The sequence below is a fragment of the Gopherus flavomarginatus genome, chromosome 2 (assembly GCF_025201925.1).
Source record: "Gopherus flavomarginatus isolate rGopFla2 chromosome 2, rGopFla2.mat.asm, whole genome shotgun sequence".
In the NCBI taxonomy this organism is placed as follows: domain Eukaryota; kingdom Metazoa; phylum Chordata; order Testudines; family Testudinidae; genus Gopherus; species Gopherus flavomarginatus.
The window spans coordinates 6,243,333-6,264,213 of record NC_066618.1 but is presented as its reverse complement, the minus strand read 5'-3'; the positions used below and the strand labels follow the sequence as shown (position 1 = coordinate 6,264,213).

Here is a 20,881-nt window from a genome sequence, read left to right as displayed (position 1 = left end):
TATATCGTGATGCCAAATTTTCCCAACCTTGCGCTAAAAATTTCCCAAATCTGGTGAAAAATTCCCAGATAAAGTTTATTTCAAAATCTCAAAGGAACGTAATATGTGTATTTTAATAATGATATAATATATATTATATCCAAAATATTCTTATTCATTGGAGATATTTCACATTATAATTTTTATACGTATAGACATGATTTTCAATTTTAAACGTATGCTACTTATACAGTAAATAGCATATTTAACTCATGAGGAGTAGGATTGAAATGATAGAAAACAATGTATTTTACACAAATTTCACTTTTTTAAAAACAAGAAGTATTAATAAGCACAGCATGTGCCCTGCAGTGTACTGTACATCGAAGTTACTTTGAAAAAATAAAAAGTAAACATATGATTATAAAATAAGATAAAAAAGCAAACAGAAAGAACAAATAACGCTTTTTTATATAACTTTCCTTACAATCTCTGAGTTTTATCCATTTTCTGACTCATGGTCTGAGTCGTCACTAGGAACATCATTACCATCATTAATATTTTTACTAGTTTTATCACTGTCATTTTTACTGTACATATTTTTACAATGTAAATACAAGTGCTTAATAGTAATTACAAAATTAGAACACTTCTCTGGCTTTGCTTTCAAAGCTGACCGTGTAACTACACTAGAATGGAGTGTTTTGGTTGTCATAAGTTTCTTTCTTTGGTTTTTATGGTCAGTTATCATGGAAAAGATTCTTTCACATGCTGCATTTGAATGCGGTCATGTGAAAATCTTTTTAGCCAGTTCAGACATATTTGCAAATATGAATTGACCTGAATAATCTTTGATTTGTTACAGCCTCAGCAATTTTGGAATGAGGGAAACATTTTTTAACTACTTCAGTCAAGTGGATACTGACGTGCTCAGCAAAGGAACAGGCCATTCTAATCTCTGCATTTTTAATGTAGAGATTAAAATTAATCTCTTCAAATTTTTGTGCTTTTTTAATTTCACAATCTTGTTTATTAAACATTAGATACTGTCTCAACCTTTTGTTTCTGTTTTTTACCATTAGCCTGTTTATGTAACTCACTAGTACCTGCCTGGATTTTTACGTCACAACATTTGCAATAAGCTAAAAAACGATTGTTTTCTACTTTCTGCAGCCAGTCTTGGTATTTATCTTCTTGAAGCCACGAGTCTTGACAGGCTTTTTTAAAAGTAGATGGCTTCTCTTTTGGTGGAAGTTCACCCCGAGTCTTCAATACTCTGTCGGGGGTGCTCTCCCGTTGTTTTCGTTTCGACACAGACGGATCTTTGTCTCCTCCTGCCGTCCTCTTCCTCTTCTCACCAGCCTTACCGGTCTCTTCATTTGTTTTTTTCGTTAGATAAATAATGGAATGAGATCTCTGAAATAATAGAATGCGATTATTAGTGTAATGTATATTTCAATTTATATTTAAATCAAACATATTATATATTATTCCCTAACACAGTATGCGAAGATATTTTATATTTGTCTGGAGCAAGGTGCTGTTACAAATGTATGACCAGCCGAACGCTCTGGTCCACATTCTCTGTGCAACTGCAAGCACGAAATACAAAATTTTAGAGATTTAATGACAGATCAAGAAACTAATCATGATCAGTAAATATTGCAATAGATGTAATTACTGGAAGAAACCTTACCTAGAAGATAAATTTGACGACCATCTCCTCATTGCCCGCCAGCCAGCTGTTGCTGAGGTTGGTTTGTTGTGAGTGCATGTGCGCACTTGTCACTTCACTTGTGTTGTCATGGTATAGTACGTTGAAGCACCACCAATAGGAGAGCAGCACAGCCCGATTATGAAAATCATGTGACAAATATTCACCAATTGAAGAACGCATTTTGAGGGAAATTTAAAAGAAGTGCCAATATTTTACTTTTTATGAAAACTTCCCAGGATTTTTGAGATTTGGAAAGTCTTTTACTTTTTATGAAATTTTCCCAGGATTATTTATGTTTTGAATGAAAATTCCCAAATTCCCAAGTTGAAACATTTTACTCCAAAATGCCCAGATTTGAGGAAATTTCCCAGGATATGGAAGCACTGGCAACAGGGGCGTCGAAACGGGGGGGGGGGGGCAACGGGCCATGGCCCCTCCCACTTTTTGCCACAGGCCCGGCCCTTTGCTGCACCTCTTCCCCTCAAGGCCCCACCCCTAGAAGCTGGAGCCCAGCCGGGGTATGAGTGGCCCAGGGAGCCCAGGCAGCTGTGGGGAGCTGCGGACCCTCCACCTGCTGAGGGGTGGGGGAAAAAGTAGTCCCTAGCCCATGTCCCTAACCCCCAGGCCACCTACCCAGGGCAGGTGGAGGGTCCATAGCTCCCCACAGCTGCCCAGTTGTGATTCTTACCATGGCCCAGATGTGTCTCGTCGGCTCCTCCCCCAGGCCAGGCTGGAAGCTGGAGCTGGGTCGGGGTAAGACCCACACGGGCCCTGTGGGGAACCGCGGATCCTTTGCCTGCCCTGGGCAGGAGGCCGGGGCGGGGGCAGCGCGGGGATACAGGCTGGGGACTGCTCTTGCCCTCCCTCTCCCCCAGGCAGGTGGAGGGGCCCAGGATCCCCAGCTTTAGCTTCTGGCTTGGCCAGCGGTGGGGCTTCGGAAGGAAGAGAAGGGGCAGGGGCAGGGCCATGGAGGGGACAGGGCCTTGTGCCCCCCTCGCCCCCCAGTATTGCAAAGACTCCATTGCCCCGACTGGCAAGCATTTAAGCTCAGTTAGGCAAATTCACCCTGATGTCCTATGAAAAATAAATTTAGCCCAGTACATGTAAATACCACTGCCTACAAGCCCCTGGGCCGGGAGGGAGAAGCGTTTGTCAAGCTTATCCTGTGGACATTAGCTGAGGTGAAATGAGATGGACAGAATTGTATCGTGTCAGCTTAACCTCTGGGGACAGTCCAGCAGGCACAAAGTTGCAGGCTTTGGCACATGTGCTAGACCTGTTGGAAGGAGAGGCCCACTGTGGAGCTAAGAGGCTTGGTGCTGGAATGGGTCACCTAGGAGGTTGTGGAATCCCTGTCACTTGAGGGTTTTAAGAACAGGCTGGAGACGATGGCTCAGGGAAGGTCTAGGTTTCCTTGGTCCTGCCTCAGCGCAGGGAGATAGAGTAGAAGACCTCTCAAGGTCCCCTCCAGCTCTACGTTTCTGTGGTTCCATGTCTTTCATCTGTGCAGATCCATGGTGGACTCCTCCTTAAGTGAAGCTCAAGAGGGGTTCTTTGCTCCTTCTTCTCAGTCCCGCGCACAGATACTGGCCCAATATTAGCTAACATTGGCCATCTCTGGTCACTACTAGAATTTCCACTAGGGCTGAGGCAGTGTACTACTGCTATTGTACTGGAGCGAACTAGATCAAAGGTACCTCGGGTCTGTCTACACAGGCTGCAGTGTAGACAAATCACCCTAACTATCCAAGCTGCCCTGACTAAAGAAGGATGCATAGCGGCTCAGGAGCAGAGCAGAGAAGGGATTGCAGTTTGGCTTCTCCCCTGCTCGCCCCTCGGGGGGAAGTAATGGATTGGCCCTGACTTGCCAGCCAGACTGGCTGCCTCTCTGAATGAGACGCTGTCACTCACACCAAAGTTAGGGGTGAAATGCCGCAGACTGCGTTATTGCAGGAGGTCAGGCCACATCACCCTGATGGTCCCTTCTGGCCTTGCAGTCTTGTTCCAGGAAGGAAGTAAATTACTCCACTTATTTTGGTGGAGCAGCTCACCCCCCCGCGTGTCCAGCGAGCTGGAGAAGATGAGGGCAAGGACATAGGACTCCGAGCCCTTGTTCACAGCAGGGGGAAGCCTCTGCTCTCTCCACAGCAGCCTGACTCACAATCAGAGAAGTGAGAGGAACGTAGCCAGGGCTCTGAGAGCAGGAGGCTCCAGTAAGGGACACAGGGGATGCGCAGAGCGTCAGTTCCCGGGCAGCCTGTTCGAGCTCGGTGCTCTGTCTCTGGCCACTGATGTACCGTGTGCCTCTCTCTCTCTGCAGGTGGATGCTGACGATGTCATCACCAAAGAGGAGCAGATTTTCCTGCTGATAAAAGCCAAGTCCAAGTGTGAGCGCCACCTGAAAGTCAAGGTGCAAGGTGAGTGTCCGTGGCGGTGGCTTGGCGTGGGAGCCGAGCGCAGGCACATCGCACGCGGGCTGTCCCTGGTGAACAGGCCTGGCTGGGGTCAGCGCCTCTTTTCCACTCGCTTTTAATGTCAGGCTGCTAACCGCTGCCAGATGGCAGGAGGAGGCGGGGAGAAAATGCTCTCATGTGAGTGACTACATCTCTGGCCAGCCTGGAGTTCACAGCTAGGAATTATTAGAGTAGTGACTGCGTGCTGAGGCAGCGTCCCACCCAGCTAGCGCTGCACACACTTCCTGGCCTCCCATTGAGCTCCAGCCACACATGGAGTATGGAGGAACTAGCCCCCCCCAACATATCTCACACATACACACACCTTGCTGTGCTGCAGGCCTACAACCCTGAGATCACCTGCTGGCAGAAGCCTTCAGCACCTGAGAGCAAGGAGTGATTCAGAGGCAGATGCATCCAGACCTCTGGCCTTCTATGCATCCCTCTGTGGCAAAGCCTGCCTCACGGAGACATACAAATCCAGCTCTCTCTTTATTTCAGGCCTCCACCTTTCCATCAGCAAAATCCTCAACCCCCATTCTCTGTATCTCCTCGTTCTGTTCCCCCCATTGCCCAATTAACACCTCGTTAAACAGCACACCTGCTTTACCCTGGTGCTCCCGCCCCAGGAGACCACAGCATTTGGTGGAATCTTAACACACGGCATTGCTATTTGAAGATTATTGCAGCAGACTTTCAACCTCCTACCATGAGACCACTGCCCTGTGCATGGACCTCCCATTGCCCAACACCTGCTATCTAACCCCCATCAAACTGCTGGTGTGCAGACCCCGCGGCCTGACATGTCTCAGTGTTTCCCAGTAGTCTCCCACCTGTCTGCAGCCACCTGTTGCCTCTTGTCATAGCTTGTCAGCTCTTTGGGGCTGGGACTGTCTTTGTTGACTAGGGCTCCTTGGTGCGATAGTAATAACAATGAATAAAGAATACATAAGAGAACCTCTCCCTCCAGAAGTCTAGAAGAAGAGTTTACAATGTACAGGCTTTACAGTCTACAGAAGCCTTTACTGGAAAACATCTGCCAATCTAGAAAAGTGTTCCAGCCATCGAGAGCAGATGTGACCATCGAGAGCTCCCTTTGCAAGCTCGAGGAGGGTCTGATCAGCTGGATGGGGTTTAGGCCCTGTCTATTGGGAACCATGGAGTGAAAGGCTGGAGCCTCCATTCCATTAGCCTGAGGGAAAGGAACTGCTTGGCCGCGGCTGCGGAAGCAGAGCTCTGCGGACGCAGACTTTGATTTCAGCAGGCTTGTCTGCTCCTTCTCTTCTTTATTGTAAGGGACTCCCGTGGCTGTGTCCAGTTTGCAGCAATGCTGCCTGGGGTGCATCAAGGCACTCAGTCGTTGACCCGCTACCTCACTAGAGGCTCAGCGCACAAGCAGCGTGCAGTTCTCTGTGTCAGAGCGATGCACTGGAATCTGATTTGTCAAAGGCCCCCTGAAACATGCAGCCAAGCAGTGGGTTGGTTAACTAGGGGTGGGGCCCGACCTGCAGCCTCATTTGTACTTAGCACTATTGTTTTTTCAATCAATTGCCCTTAAGAACGTAAGAACGGCCCTACTGGGTCAGACCAAAGGTCCATCTAGCCCAGTATCCTGTCTTCCGACAGTGGCCAGTGTCAGGTGCCCAGAGGGAATGAACAGAACAGGTAATCATCAAGTGATCCAGCCCCTGTCGCCCATTCCCAGCATCTGGCAAACAGTTGTGTGCAAGGCAACAACCCCAGTCAATCCGGAAAGACTATCCAGTCTTTGGATAGTCAAAAGTTTCCCATAAGTTTGAGAGGCAGCACGATCCAGTGGAGAGCAAACTAAACTGAGAGAAAGTAGACCTGGGAGACAGGAGACATTGACTTTGCTGCTGGCATGGGTGGGGCCAGGTGTGCGCTGTGGGGATGCGCTGGGCTGGGGAGGCTGACAGCACAGGGGATGGTGAGGCTGGGTGTGTGCAGTGGGGCCATGCTGAGACAGGGACACTGACAGCGCAGGGGGTGGTGAGGCCGGGTGTGTGCAGTGGGGCTCTGCTGAGACGGGGACACTGACAGTACACGGGGTGGTGGGGCAGAGTGTGCGCAGTGTGGCCGTGCTGAGACGGGGACACTGACAGCGCAGGGGCTGGTGGGGCTGGGTGTGTGCAGTGGGGCCGTGCTGAGACGGGGAGGCTGACAGCGCAGGCGGTGGTGGGGCAGGGTGTGCGCAGTGGGGCTGTGCTGAGACAGGGACGCTGACAGCGCAGGGGTTGCTGGGGCTGGGTGTGCGCAGTGTGGCCGTGCTGAGATGGGGACACTGACAGCGCAGGGGCTGGTGGGGCTGGGTGTGTGCAGTGGGGCCGTGCTGAGACGGGGACGCTGACAGCGCAGGGGTTGCTGGGGCTGGGTGTGTGCAGTGGGGCTGTGCTGAGACAGGGACGCTGACAGCGCAGGGGCTGGTGGGGCCGGGTGTGCGCAGTGGGGCTGTGCTGAGACGGGGACGCTGACAGCGCAGGGGCTGGTGGGGCCGGGTGTGTACAATGGAGCCGTGCTGAGACAGGGATGCTGAACGTGGGGCCCTGCCATTTGTTCTCTACGAATCCCTTAGTGCCAGGCCTCCTGGATCTTGTGATGGACCATCCCCTCATTGGCTATTTTGTCCTCCCGTTTGCCCGTGGAATGACTGTGATGTCTGAGGGGGGCATGTGGGCAGCAGACTCGGGGATAGGTGACCCAGTGGAGCTGCAAACAAGGATGCTATTGAATCTCACTGGCAAAAAATAGCTTTGGGAGGACAATGCTCCTTTGCAGAGGCCTATATATAATCTCCCTTTAAGAGGCAACAAGAAACTGAGTCATTCCCCAATCTGCTCTGGCTGTAGGAGAAGCGCTGCCCCTCCCAACAGCCTGGCCTGGCCGCTGACTCAAATATGCCCTCAAACGGACTCACTTCGCTTGCCTTTAGCAGGTGATAATGTTCGTTTCGCTGCTTTTACTGTGGCTTGTGCTCAGCTAAAGAGCCTCTATGCTCCATCAGTGCGAAAGCACCTTCATGAGGGACTGCTGGCTCCGGGCCTCAGGCAGAGGGAGAGAAAGGAATTGCTGGGGCGGGTTTCCATTTGGGGACGGTGGGACGTTTGTTCAAAAGCACCTAAATATCTAATGAGCCTAGAGCAGAGGTGGGCAAACTACGGGCCCGCAGGCCACATCCGGCCAGTCGGACCATCCTGCCTGGCCCCTGAGCTCCCAGCCCGGGAAGCTAGCCCCCAGCCCCTCCCCTGCTGTCTCTCCTCCCCTGCAGACTCAGTGCATCGCACCACCAGTGCTCTGGCCCGCTGCTCCTGTCAGGCAGTGCGGCTGGGTAGCTGGCTCCAGCATGGTAAGGGGACAGGGAGGGGGAGATCCCAGGGGGCAGTCAGAGGATGGGGAGGACGGGGTGGTTGGATGGAGTGAAGGTTCTGGGGGACAGTCAGGGAATGGAGAATGGGGGCAGGGGGTTGGATGGGCAACAGAGTGGATGGGGGCAGGACAATCAGGAAGCGGGGGGGTTGGCTGGGGTTGGCTGGGGAGATTAGGGGTGGTGGTCCCGGGAGAGGCGGTCAGGGGACAAGGAGCGGGGGGGTTGGACGGGTCGGAGGTTCTGAGGGGGGCAGTCAGGGGGTGGGACTTGGGAGGGGGCAGGGACCAGACTGTTTGGGGAGGCACAGACTTCCCTACTTGGCCCTCCATACAGTTTTGCAACCCCGATGTGGTCCTCGGGCCAAAAAGTTTGTTCACCCCTGGCCTAGGGGCTTGTCTACATGTGAAACACTCCAGCATACAGCCACTGCGCCTCTGGAGCGCTTCAGTGTAGACCTTACCTGTGCCGATGGGAGGGGTTCTCCTCTCGCTGTAATTAATCCACCTCCCCAAAAGGCAGTAGCTAGGTCAGCGGAAGAATTCCTCCATCGACTTAGTGCTGTCTACACCGGGGGTTAGATAGGCTTATCTATGTTGCAAAGGGGAGTGGACTTTCCACCACTCCTGTGTGACATAGCTGTGTCAACATAACCTTTTAGTGTAGACCTGGCCTAAGGCCCATTTCCTCTATCTATCTATCTATCTATCTATCTATCTAGATTCTCCTAGAGAGTTTGTTACTGTCGTACCTAAGGGGCTCATAACTAAACTCTCCTCTCGAGCTGGTCAAATATTTGCAGGTTTTGAAGCAGCGACAGAATTTTTCACTGGAACTTGGAATTTTGATGACAATAAAAAGGAAGGACGTTTTGTGAAAATGTCGTCCCACTTTTTGAGCAGCTCTTCTTTCTTCCCCTTGCTTTCTTTTCCCCTCCCTCTGTCCTCCCCTTGCTCTGTCTGTCATCAAGGGAGGCCCATGACAGCACCAGGAGGAAGTGATTGTCCACAGTGATGTTCAGTGTTAAATTGCTTGGAACGGGGTGGAGTTAAGGGTTGGGAGTGTCAAACGTAATCTGGCCTAGGCACTTTCATTTTGCCTTTGGCCATGTGTGACTGCCTGTTCATTTCCTCTGGGTTCTGATCTTACACCACTGCACATAGTCAGTAGCCTAATTGTTTGGAAGGCCCTAATGATTTTGGGGTTTGTGAAGTTAGGGTGAAAACATCGAATATCATGAGTCTGGGCACCAGTGCTCTCCCCCTTTACCAGAAAGGGACCCAAGACACGGAATGATTCAATACCCACTCAAGGACACAAAGGAGAGTCAGCAGCAGAGCCGAGAACTGAATTCTCATCACCTGAGTCTCAGTCTAGTGCCCTAACCACACACCCATGCTTCCGGTTCTCCTGGAATTCAAGGTGACCCTCCAGGGACCCCAGTTCAGGTGGACGGAACTGGACGAAAAGTTTGTACATGCCCTTGTGAACTGAAACCTCAGGCTGTCAGTATCATGAGATTCAAGAAACCAATCTGATTCTGAAGCTGGTAGGACAGATCTGATACCCCTGCATTATAATGTCCTGCAAACTTCTAAAATGCCTCCTCTCCCCTATTCGTCAAGCCTACTTTATGGGCCAGATCTCCACTGGTGTATATCAGCGTAGCTCTGTTGCCTCTGGCGGAAGTACCTCGATGGACACCACCTCGCTCTTGCTCTATTACTCATTGGCCCGTTCCTTCCTTGGCTCACATAGGCAAATGTGAATATTGGTGAGAGATGGACCTGAGCTAAGAAGTTCAGCTGGAAGCTACGAACCCTTGGGAAGTTTGAAGGTGTTGAGAAATCGGGGTTTGGTCTGGCCATTGCCAAAGCAGAGACAAGCATCACAGTCCTGATCCTCAGCCCAAGTTCCCTGTAGTTTGGTCATGGAAGGTGTTGTTTGGCCTCAGATTCTGACTGGGTCTTTTCACTGATGTCTGCCCCATTATCTTCCAGACACTTATGCTCGGTCTACACTTAATACCTAAACTGGTGTAGCTATGTCAGTTGGGGAGTGAAAAAACTGCACCCCCTCGCCAATGTAGCTATGGCAGCAAATCCCCCAGCGTAGACCCAGCTATGCGAACAGAAGAGTGCAGATGTTGTTTGGAGAGGTGGCTTTCCTATGCGGGCAGGAAAACTGTCAGTATACGCTGTGTCTACACTAGGGAGTTATGCCAGCATTGACTCTGTAGTGTAGACTTAGCATAGTGTTAATGCTTTTTCCCTTTTATCCCTAACTTGAAATCATCAAGGGGAAAAAAGAAGCTGGAGGTAGCTGTGAATTCTGCACAGCTGCTTAGCAATTGCCCTGAAAAGAAATGACTGAGAGCAAGGTTTGGAGTGGCGGGCTTCCGCAAACACTTACACAGTACAGTCCCAGAGACATGACACAGCGGAGAACTGGCTCTCTGATTGGAAAGTGTGATCCCGTCTACGCATGGATTTCATTAGCCCTTCCCTGGGAGAGATAAGTATCTTGAATTGAGATCTACGCTTCTCAAGCATGACGCTCTGAAAGCTGGAGCGGATCATTCTTTGGTCTGTTCCATTTGGCATTTTCTCCTTCCCTGTTCTGGTTTTGTTGACTTGTCTCCATTAAATCCACATCAGTGTCTCCTCTCCAGCCTGCGTGACTAGGCACATGTGCAAATGTGCTTTGCAACACAGGACGAAGCCAAAAAGCAACAGGTTTCAGGGCAGCTCCTCTTGAAGAACTTGCTCTGTGTTTCTCATCCCTTCTCTGCGGTGGGCAAAGGCAGGCGGGCAGCATGTGTGTATGCTAGTGGAGGCAAAAGGATATAGGGCATGTGGCTACGTATCTCTCAACTCCTTCCATGCTTTACCATGGTTGGCTTCCTTCCCGTGCCAGGGAGGACTTTTGTGTGGTCTTAGCCCCGAATGGTGGCCCTGGAAAATTGATTAGTGCCCCTGAAACTAGGATTCAGCGATCTAGGAAAAAGGCCACATCACCATCACCTTAAATCAGGTCCAGGGAAGAACATAGACTCATAGACTGTAAGGCCAGAGGGTTCCCATCCTTATTAGAAGGGGAAAGCTCAAGAGAGGTTCAAAGGAGATGCTGATGAATGCCATGGAGAAAGCATCACAGAGGGCAGAAAGGTGCAATTCCATTTGTGACTCCCTGCACGCTGGATCTCGGCATCCCGGCTATGTCAAGTCCTTTCTGTTTGCTTTGGTGCATTAGACACATTCCGCGATGATTGCTTTGTTACCGGTGGGCTCTGGACCCTCCATGAGTTATGACTGCAGTCGGAGGACAGGTACAGAAGGACAGCCTGCCGCTGAAGACATTCTGTCTCTGAGACACAGCGCCTTGGGGGAACCTGGAGGGAGCGTGCAGGACAGCTACGCTTACACTCCTCGTGTGTAGCGTTGCTACCTTGTCTACACAGAAATGCACACCAGTTTAAATCGATTTAGTTGAGCCCTTGTGGACAGATGTAAATCCATTTAAACCTTAAACCTGTAGCCCGGCTTACAGGAAAACCAGGTGTAAACTAGTATCAGAGTATGTCTGCACTACAGAGAATATAGCAGCACAGCCCTCTAGTATAGACAAAGCCTACGTCAACTGAAGGGCATTCTCGCTCCCTCTCGGAACACCACCTTCCCCCATGAACCTACTGATAGCCCAGGAAAGCATTATTCCGTCGCCATCATTGCATCCACACTGGGGGTTATGTTGGCATATATGTGTTACAGGGTCCACTCACTGCTAGGGGCCCTCCTCCAGGGCTGCTCTGGGGATTAGCTCCTTCGAGGTCAGGGGCTGCCTTCTGCTCCTTCTTCAGGACTTGGCCCTCCAGCCAGGTCACTTTGTGTGTTTCTCCCTTCCGGGGTATCAAAGGCTCTTCTAACAAACAGGCTCAGGCAGTCTTCCCATTCCCTGCCCAGCCTGGGCCACCTCGCCAGTGGCTGACAGGGGACACTGGGTCCTGTCCTCTACTCTGGGTTCCAGCTCAGGGACCCTCTACTCAGTAGCCAAGGTCTGCACCCTCCTGAGCCTTGCTGCCTTTTCCCTGGTTCTCCCCAAATCTCTGGGTTGGTCAGCCTCACAACTCCTTCCTCCCAGGAGTAACTGCAGCCTACTTCCCTGCCGCCCTCTGCTATCAGCTTCCTGCCTTTATAAACCTAGCCCACCTAGTTCCTCCTTAGTGGGGCTCCCCCATTCAATCAGGAGATTACGTAGCCGCTTGATTCCCCTCAGATGGGGCCTGTCTGGTTAATTGGCCCCCTACTTAGCCTATATTAACCCATTCAGAGCAAGTGTGGGGTGAACACCCCATCTCACAGTGTCAGTCAGGGGTGTGGTTTCTTTCGACCATAGCTATGCTGATGTAACTTTTCAGTGGAGACCAGGCCTAAGAGTGTCTACATACAAAGGCCTGGTCTACACTGAAACATTAGGTCGACCCAGCGATGTCACTCAGTGGTGTGAAAAATCCCCACCCCTGAGCCATGTAGTTAAACTGATTTAATTCCCCATCGACCTAGTTACCATCCCATGGAGAGCTGGATTACTTATGCCAACAGGAGAACTCCTCCTCCATTGCTATATGTAGTATCTATACTAGAGCACTTCAAGTGTAGACAAGCCCAAAGTGGCACTGTCTTAGCTAAACTGGTTTAACATGACATCTTTAGGCCTTATCTGCACCGGAAAGTTGCACCGGTTTAACTGAAGGTGGATTTTTAAACCGATTTAGTGAAACCAGTGCCAGCCTCAGTGGAGATGCTTTAAAGTGGCTTATTTCAGTTTAGCGTATGTCCATTGGAAACAGGTTTAAGATAAATCAGTCTTGAACTGGTATAGAAGCATCCGCACAGCCTTTTGGACAAGTTTAATTCAGTTTAATTTAAAGTGAGGCAACATCCCCATAGACAAGGCCTCAATTAAACGAATGCACCTCTCTGTGTATGCCAGGGGAAACATTTTCGAAGACACCTGGTGACTTGGGAGCCTAATTCCCATTGACTTTCAATGAAATTGTGGCCATGTCTACACTCTAGTGGCTCCACCCACACAGTTACAGTGCTGCAGCTGTGGTGCTGTAGTGACCTAATGTAGATGTGGCCTATATCAACAGAAACGGTTTTTCCATTCATGTCCTTAATTCATCTCTCCAAGAGGCAGTAGCTAGGGGCTTGTCTACATGCACAGTGCTGCAGTGGTGCATTAGTGAAGATGTTACTATGGCGATGGTAGTAAATCCCTCTCCAAGAGAGGCGGTAGCTATGTCGACAGGAGACGCTCTTCTGTCAGCACAGCGCTGTCTACATCAAGGGCTAGGTCAGTATGAGTGTGTCGCTCAGGGGGGTGCATTTTTCATGCCCTTGAGCAACGCAGTTATGCCGATGTATGTTTCTAGCGCAGGTCTGGCCCCACCCTTCCATCGACCCAGTCATGTCTACACTGGAGGTTAGGTTGACTGATCTATGTCACAGCGTGCAACATTTTTCACAGTCCTGAGTGACATTGCTAGATCAATCTCATTTTTAAGGGTAAACCAGGCCTTACTCTCATAAGTGCCGAAGGGCTGGTGCACATGGGAATTTACACTGGCATAGCGACGTCTCTGCGGGCTTGTCTACACTACCACGCGGAGTCGATCTAAGATACGCAACTTCAGCTACGTGAATAGCGTAGCTGAAATCGACGTACTTAGATCTATTTGCCGTGGTGTCTTCACGGCGGTAAGTCAATGGCTGATGCTCTCCCATCGACTCCACTTGCTTTTCTCGTTCTGATGAAGTACCGGAGTCTACAGGAGAGCGCTCAGTGGTTAATTTATTGCGTCTAGTCTAGACGCAATAAATCGACCCCGCTGGATCGATCGCTGCCCACCAATCCGGCGGGTAGTGTAGACAAGCCCTCAGCGGTAATCCACCCCCCTGAGAGACAGAGTTATGCCGACTTAACCCCTGTGTAGACAGCAGGAGATTGATGGAAGAATTCTACTGCTGACCTAGCTATCCCCTCTCGAGGACATGGAGTACCTATGCCAAGCAGTGTCTAAACCAGAGCTTAGGTCAACTTTACTATGTCTCTTGGGGGTGTAAATTTTTTTGCTACAATCACATGTGCTATTGCAGCACAGACATACCTTTAGGCTCCTAAGTTGCTAAGGCCTTGTGTTTGCTAGGGGAAAAAAGTGTGTACTCAACTCGAGTGAGTTAACACCTGATGACTGACGCAAAGCAGAATCCTAGTGAAGACAAGCCAGTTTGCAGTTTTCACACAAGTCAGCAGATCAAGGTAATCCCTTGCCTCCTGCTTGACTTGACCTGCTCACCGTGTTAAACCTACAAACTACCTTGCCTCCACTAGGATTTTACCTTGTATTCGTTACCACGTGTCAGCTAGCTTGAGATAAGATCAAACCTTTTATCGAGTGGAGACACACCCTTTTGAAAATTCTGCCCAAGATCTAAGAAAGTGACATACACTAAACTGATATAAACAGGTTTAAATCAAAGTCAGAGTGTCCTCACTGAGGCTAGGGGTTGCATTCAGGGGCAGCAGGCATCATGGGCCAGGGAAGGCTAAGCCTTCCCTCGCCCAAACTGTGGCCACGCCCACGCCCTGTGTCCCTCTTCCACCCTGAAGCCGGCGGGGGCCCAGCTCAAGCTGCAGCCTATTGCTCAGGGCTTGGACAGGGGCTGCGGTGGCCAGGGGCAGCTCAGACCAGCCCAGGGATCGGGCCCACCACTATGACACCGATGAGCCAGCATGGGTCGGGCCTGCCAGGGTGGCTCAGGCTAGCACAGCTGCGGCAGCTCTGTCTGCAGTGGGGAGGAGGGCGTCAGGGGGGCAGGCCTCAGGCAGGAGGAGTGAGGTCAGCAAGCTAGCCTCCCCGAATGGGGGGATTCATCTACCACTCATGGTTGCATCTGTTTATAAACCAGTGTCATGTTGAATTGGGGTGATGCTGAATATGGACAGGGTCTAAGCAGAGGTGTGGGATTATTCCCAGTGTGTTTTCATGCAGCTCTTCTCTGCATGTATATTTCTTCTGTGCAGTTCTTGGCTTGGGCATCAAGGGAGGAAGACCCAACAAACAACCAGAAAGAAAAAAACCCATACAACCATCCCCACAAGTATGCAGCTTGCTTTCTTTTTCAGTTTCAATTTTTTTTTAATTTAGCCTTCACATGAAAGCCATTCAGTCGGAACAGGAAACCCTTAAAATTTCTTTTATATGTACATAAATATTATATTTCTGCAACGGTGGCTAAGCCGATGCCACCCCAAAGGCAAACCTGGAAGAGGATGAAGCGAAATCCCCAGCTACGAGTCATCAAACATTTCCCACCCCCATGAATTAAAAGCCTGTCTTGCCCTGCATTGGAAAACCAGAAGGGACATTTTGCAGCGGGAGAGAGATTTTTACACAAGCCTCTAATTAGTCGAGGCCAGTGGTGATCCTGGAGTGCTCAGTGCTGCAGTTTGCATTGCAATGGCTTGTTTTTTTAATAAATAAGCCTCTTATTTGCTAGTGAGATGGGGTTATTTTTAGTCAAGAAACTATGACGGTTTATCCAAGGTATGTGTGTTGGCTGCCTGAATTCCGGGTCTTTTGTCCCTAAGGGCCCCCTCCCCATGCCCAGGTTTTCTTAGCATTGAAATAACACAGAGCTGTGGCTTTCCTACCAAGCGTGCTCAATCCTGTCGGCTGCAGGGCACCTCCTAGGAGATGCTGAGAGCCTTCAACTCCCCTTGAAGTAAATGGAGATGCAGACTCCCAGCACCGGTCACGAGAGGGCCTAAGAACCACAGATCTAAATGTCCTGCCAGCTTTTATTTAACCGTCTTCTTGGCTGTGTTTATCCCAGCCATGCTTTGCATCCTCCAAGATCTTAGTATGTGAAGGCCTTGATCCAAAGACTGCTGGAAGTCAGTGCAAAGACCTTCTTCTGGATCAGGACATTCATAAGTAGTAAGGGAAGCATCACAAAGTTAACTTCCCCCAGCAGAACAACAAAGGCACATTGACATACTCAGGTTATTCTAGGTAGGAGACAGCTTGGCTAAGGATCCGTTTGTTGTATTCACCTGGTATTGCTCATCTATACACAGGTCACAAATGCTTTGGGGCCCGGGGCCATCTCTTTGTTCTGTGCTTGTACAGTGCCTAGCACCAGGGGGTCCTGATCCAGGACTCATCCTATATGCTACTGTAGTAATGCTAATAATAATGAATAAATTAAACACGGGTGAAAATAAGACATAAGAAAAAGGAATTGCCAGGAGCAGAACACACCAGGGGTCCGTATATAGGAGTTAGGAGCAGCTGGAAGGATAGCCTGGTGTTAAGGATTTTTAACCTGAGATTTATAAGCTATGGAGTCAGTTCCCTACCCAGACTCCCTTGCTCGCTCTGTGCCTCAGTTTCCCTCTTCTAAAAATGGGGATCATAGCACAGCCCTGCCTCCCAGGAATATGAGAATGAATGAATTAAAGGGGGTGAGGTGCTGGGGCCAGATGAATGAGCAGTGATGTTTACCAGTACATTATTTATTTAAGGCACAGCATCACACGAGTGCATGGCGGCATAATGAAAATGTGATTGCAAGGTCCCTTCTCAAAAGCATTTACCACCCGAGGCCCTGATGATGCAGGCTGTAGTGGGCGGGGGCCCACCCACTGCAAGCTGCAGGATCAGGGCTTAAAAGCCCAATTCTGCAAATCCTTAGCTGCCAGAGTAGCCCTTAATGGGCACCAGATAGACGAGAGGTAGGGCACAGCGATAGCTCATAGATGAGCCCTGATCTTTAACCGTAGGCTGTGCTGTGATTATTAACAACAATCATTTTGCTGATCAGCTAGCAGCTCTCCAAGGTTTACACCTCCCAGGTGAACTTTGTTTTAAAGAGACACTGGAAGGGGGAGAGGCTTATTTGAGCATAAGCTTTCATGGGCTACAGCCCATTTCATCGGATGCATAGACTGATTAGGATGTTTTATGTGATCTGTGCTCTCCTGTGATGTACGCAATTCACTAGAAAGCATAAAGTTGCCAGACTGAACAACACGGGCGAGGCTTTTTTCCCAGCGTGCTAGGCTCTGCAGCATGCAAAAAGATGCAGATACAGGCAGAGACTGGCACATGTCCAGAGACACAGGTGTGAGCGCGCTCACACGCACGCTCGCCCGGATATACAGTCACACACACTCACCCAAATGAACCCCCCTCCCCTAGCACTCAGCATAAACACAGAGCCAGCCCAGACATGTGCCCAAATACACTCATCCGCACACACGCACACCCTTCACACTGACACCTATTCCCAGACACACACAGCTGGCAATGCAGCTGCAGGCCCAAACAAACACCCCCGTACAGACGCACATCCCACCAAGACCTCCCTCCCTAAGGCCCAGGTCATTTTTTCGGGTTGCTCCTCCCTGCCTGTTTCCAATCCGCTGAATGTCCTTCCCGTAATAGAGTGACCACAATTGGACACCGTATTCTAGATGCGGTCTCCCTGGTGCCTAGCACAGTGCCAGAATAACTCGGGCTGATTTATATTCCATACCCCTAGATAAACACACTGCCAAGCGGCCGTGCAGATGGTTTCAATGTGTTCTCCACATGTATGCGACGCTTGCACGAAGAACGGACGGGGGTGGGGTAGGAAATCTAGAAGGCAAGTGAGCACATCCCTCGGTGGATGCACCCTGAGCAGCGGAAACGTGAAGGCTTCAGGGTGCAATTGTCTCTCTGCAGTCAGCTTCCTGAGGGTGTTTCTGCAAAGACCTCCTTCCTCCCTGGCTGGTCTGGGTTCAGCAGGGCCCCCCGTCCCACAGTGCCAAGCCTTCTGGGTTCATCAGCACCAGCAAGAGTGGCGTCCTGTGATGCCCTTTCTCCAGAAGGCTCTCAGCTTTAGTGGGGTGTTTTGGATTACGAAAGGTTTTGCAGCCGCGGCCTCAGAAGAGGTATTTCTTTGATTGCGTGCAGTGTAGTTGTGGCTGTGTCGGTCCCAGGAGATTGGAGAGATGAGGTGAGGGAGGTAATAGCTTTCACTGGACCAGCTTCTGGTGGTGAGAGAGACAAGCTTTCAAGCTACACAGAGCTCTTCTTCAGGGCTGGGAGAGGTACTCGGGGCATCATAGCAAAATGCAAAAGCCAGGTCACCGCAGGACAGGGAAGAGGCACCAGGTCATTAACCCATGCCAGCCCCTGCTCAGCCAGGGCTGCCTCTTACCCGCTGGCAAGCTCCTTGTCAGGCTGCAGCAGGTCTCATCCCAGCCCTGGCACGGAGGGAGCCCAGCTGGGGGTGAGGAGGGAGATGTAGAGGATCCAGTGACGGAGGAGTAGAGAAGAGGAGAGGAGAGAATGACAGGGGCGGGGCCTTGGGGGAAGAGATGGAGCAAGGACAGAGCCTTGGGGGGAGAGGCAGAGAAGGTGCGGAGCCTGGGGCAGGGCCACCCAGAGGATTCAGGGGGCCTGGAGTCTTCAGCAGCAGGGGGCGGAAGGACCCCCCCTGCCGTGGGTCTTCGGGGCACTTCGGCAGCGGGTCCCAGAGCAGATGGACCCTCCGCCACTGAATTGCCGCAGAAGATGCTCCAGGGGCCCGAGCCCCACGAGAGTTTTCTGGGGCCCCCAGATCGAGTGTAGGACCCCGCTCCAGGGGCCCTGAAAAACTCTTGTGGGAGCCCTTGTAGGGCCCAGGGCCTGGGGCAAATTGCCCCACTTTCCCCCCCCCCCCCGGGTGGCCCTGGCCTGGAGGGAAAAGAAGAGAAGGGGTGGGGCTTCAAGGGAAGAGGCGAAGCAGGGGCAGGGCCTTGGGGGGAAGAAGTGGGGCCCGGGCGGGGTCTTGGGGGGGTCCAGGTACTATAAATTAGAAAGGTGACAACCCTATTGTTGAGCATAAGTAGTTAGTCCATTTTTAAGGGACCATTCAAGGTAGAAGAGACAGGCCCTGCCCCAAAGAGGCAACAGTCTAAGTACCCAAGACAGACAAAGGGTGACCAGGTGCAGCGATTTGACCAACGTCACAAAGCAGATGCTAGAATAAAACCCAGAGGTCTTAACTCCTGCTCTATTACTACCCCCGCTGCCTCTCAGCCATGCATGCAGCACACTTTAGTCAGGCCCTGCTAACCTCTCACAGATAGGTTGTGCCTTTTCAAATCCCCAAGCACCTTCTCTTTTCAAAATTGCATGTGTGTGTATTTAGGGGATCTGGGTAGCATCTGATGGGAAGGGGGCTTCCAAGGACAAGGAGCCAGGAAGGGCTGGAAGGCAGGACAGCCACAGAAGGAAGCAGCCCAAAGAGAGCAGGAATTATCAAGTGGAATATACGCAGCTGGAGGAGGTGGCTACTTCACCGTTTAGGGGTTCAGGGCTACAGCCTGTGGTAGAGAGAGGGCCTGAGTTTCTCAGTGCCTCTGCTGAACTCCCTTGAGGCATTGAGCTGATGTCCCTGGGGTGAAGGGACTGTTGTGAATTCATGGGACCAAGGGATGAAGGTTGCCTGGGCCTAGAGAAGGATCTGTGGCTTGGGAAGAGCAAAGACTGTATATGGATCTCTGCACCCCAGAAGTGAAGGGCTAGTTTGGGTCTGGTTTGTCTCTGCTTACTTCTTAGCCAGAGCGTCAGACTATCTTAGGCAGAGGGAGAGTGCTGAGCAGAAGAGAAACTGAGGCAGACCAGTGGGCAGGGAGCGGCTCTGCTGAACGGTTCAGGGAAGGATGTTTGTGGGTGCACTGGCCAAGGCATGCACAGGAAAGGAGAGCAGAGACCAGGTTGGGACTGTCAGTGCTGAGCAAGGCCCAAGGATGCTGGCGGGTCGGAGTTGAGGTGCCCTGGCACAGCAATATTTGGTCCGGAACTGGAATAGAGCGGAACTGGTCAGGTAAGAATTAAGCACGCGGGGGCTAACGGGGGTGTAAAAAATTCATGCAAAGCCTGTCCTCAGCTCCTCCTCTTCCGGACTCCTGTTAATAAGCTCTAAGGTGACTCTGAAGGAAATATTCAGGGCTGAAGCACCTCTGAAATGCACCCAAACGCAGGCCAGGCAGACAAAAAGCCAAGTCTCTGGAGCCCCACATCTACCTCTCCCTGCTGGGTGTCTCTTTATTGAGTGCCTGCTTTGACTTGATATTGCAGCAGGGGCAATGGACAAGGTGCTGCTGTGGGCTGGAGAAGTTGGCTGGGAAGCCAGGAGAGCTGGAGGAGGGTGGCGTTGACACTGGCAGTGCTGGAATGAGCCTTCCGGAGGAGAGAGAGGACTGAAAACAACGTAATGCTCGGCTCGTAGGAAGGGAGGGAATTGGGGGAGACACAGGAACCTTTCTGTAGGCAAAAGGCGGCATCTTGGAAGCTGCACGACTCCCTCGGGAAAACAATCTGAGTTGTCGGAGGCCGTCGCTGGCTTGTCTCCTTCCATTGAGTCACTTGTGCATTGGCAGGGCAGCTCATGAGCCAGTCCAATGGGCTGTTGTTGCCTCACATAACTGGAAGGAGGCCTGCAGATTGGCAAAGCCTCGTTCTAGGAGTAGCGGTTAGGGCTTTGGTTAAGGAACTGGATGGGGAAGGCCCGAGTTCAATTCTTGTCTCCCTATGTGAACGTCAGCCACTCTCTGGTTGTTAGAAACGAGGATGAGGCCTGCCGTCGCGGCTGGCTTTAGGACGGGTGGGGCCTAATTCGAAAGAGCTGCTGACGAAATGCCGCTGAAGATGGCAGCAATTCAGTGGCAGCTCAATCACTTGCCACTATGTCCAGCAGCTCTTCGTCGGCGGGTGCGGCCCCTCTTCCGGATGTGGTGGGCCCCTCTTAGGCGTGGGGCCTGATTCCCGGAAATCAGGGGAATCGTCCTAAAGCCAGCCCTGCCTGCCGTGGGGGGCAGATTGTTCCACATCTGCTCACAGTTGAGTTCTTTTGCACCTTCTCTGAAGCATCAGTCCTGGCCACATCTGGACCACTGGTCTGATTCTGTGTATTTGGTATCCTTCTTGGGAGCTCTGGCTGGATCAGCTATACAGCTGAATTGGCCACAGAGGTTACTGATGAGCTCCCTAGAGTTTAGGCAGGATAGAGCCTGAGATTTCTTACTCCTGGAACTCAGGTCCCTATCCTTCGAGCGAATGAGCTGTAGCAGCCCCTAGAGGGGAATGTGGTTGCACACATGCAAATGTGTTTGCCGTGAGATCCAGTAGAGATCACTGATCCACATGTACCCGAGATAAGCACTGCTAGTGTGCTCACCCGAGTCCTTGCTCAGCTGAAGCAGGGAAAGAGCCAGACACCAGAGTCAGGTATGAGAAGGAACAAACGT

The 20,881-nt window shown here is 51.0% G+C and overlaps 1 protein-coding gene across 1 annotated transcript in view; it reads left to right on the top strand.

Annotated features, from left to right (window-relative positions):
- PTH1R (parathyroid hormone 1 receptor) overlaps positions 1 to 20,881 on the top strand; it is a 186,085-nt gene that overhangs the window by 101,198 nt on the left and 64,006 nt on the right. The window contains exon 2 of the mRNA XM_050942628.1: positions 4,017 to 4,113. Coding sequence (XP_050798585.1) covers positions 4,017 to 4,113 — 97 coding nt within the window. The remainder of the gene's footprint in view (positions 1 to 4,016; positions 4,114 to 20,881) is intronic.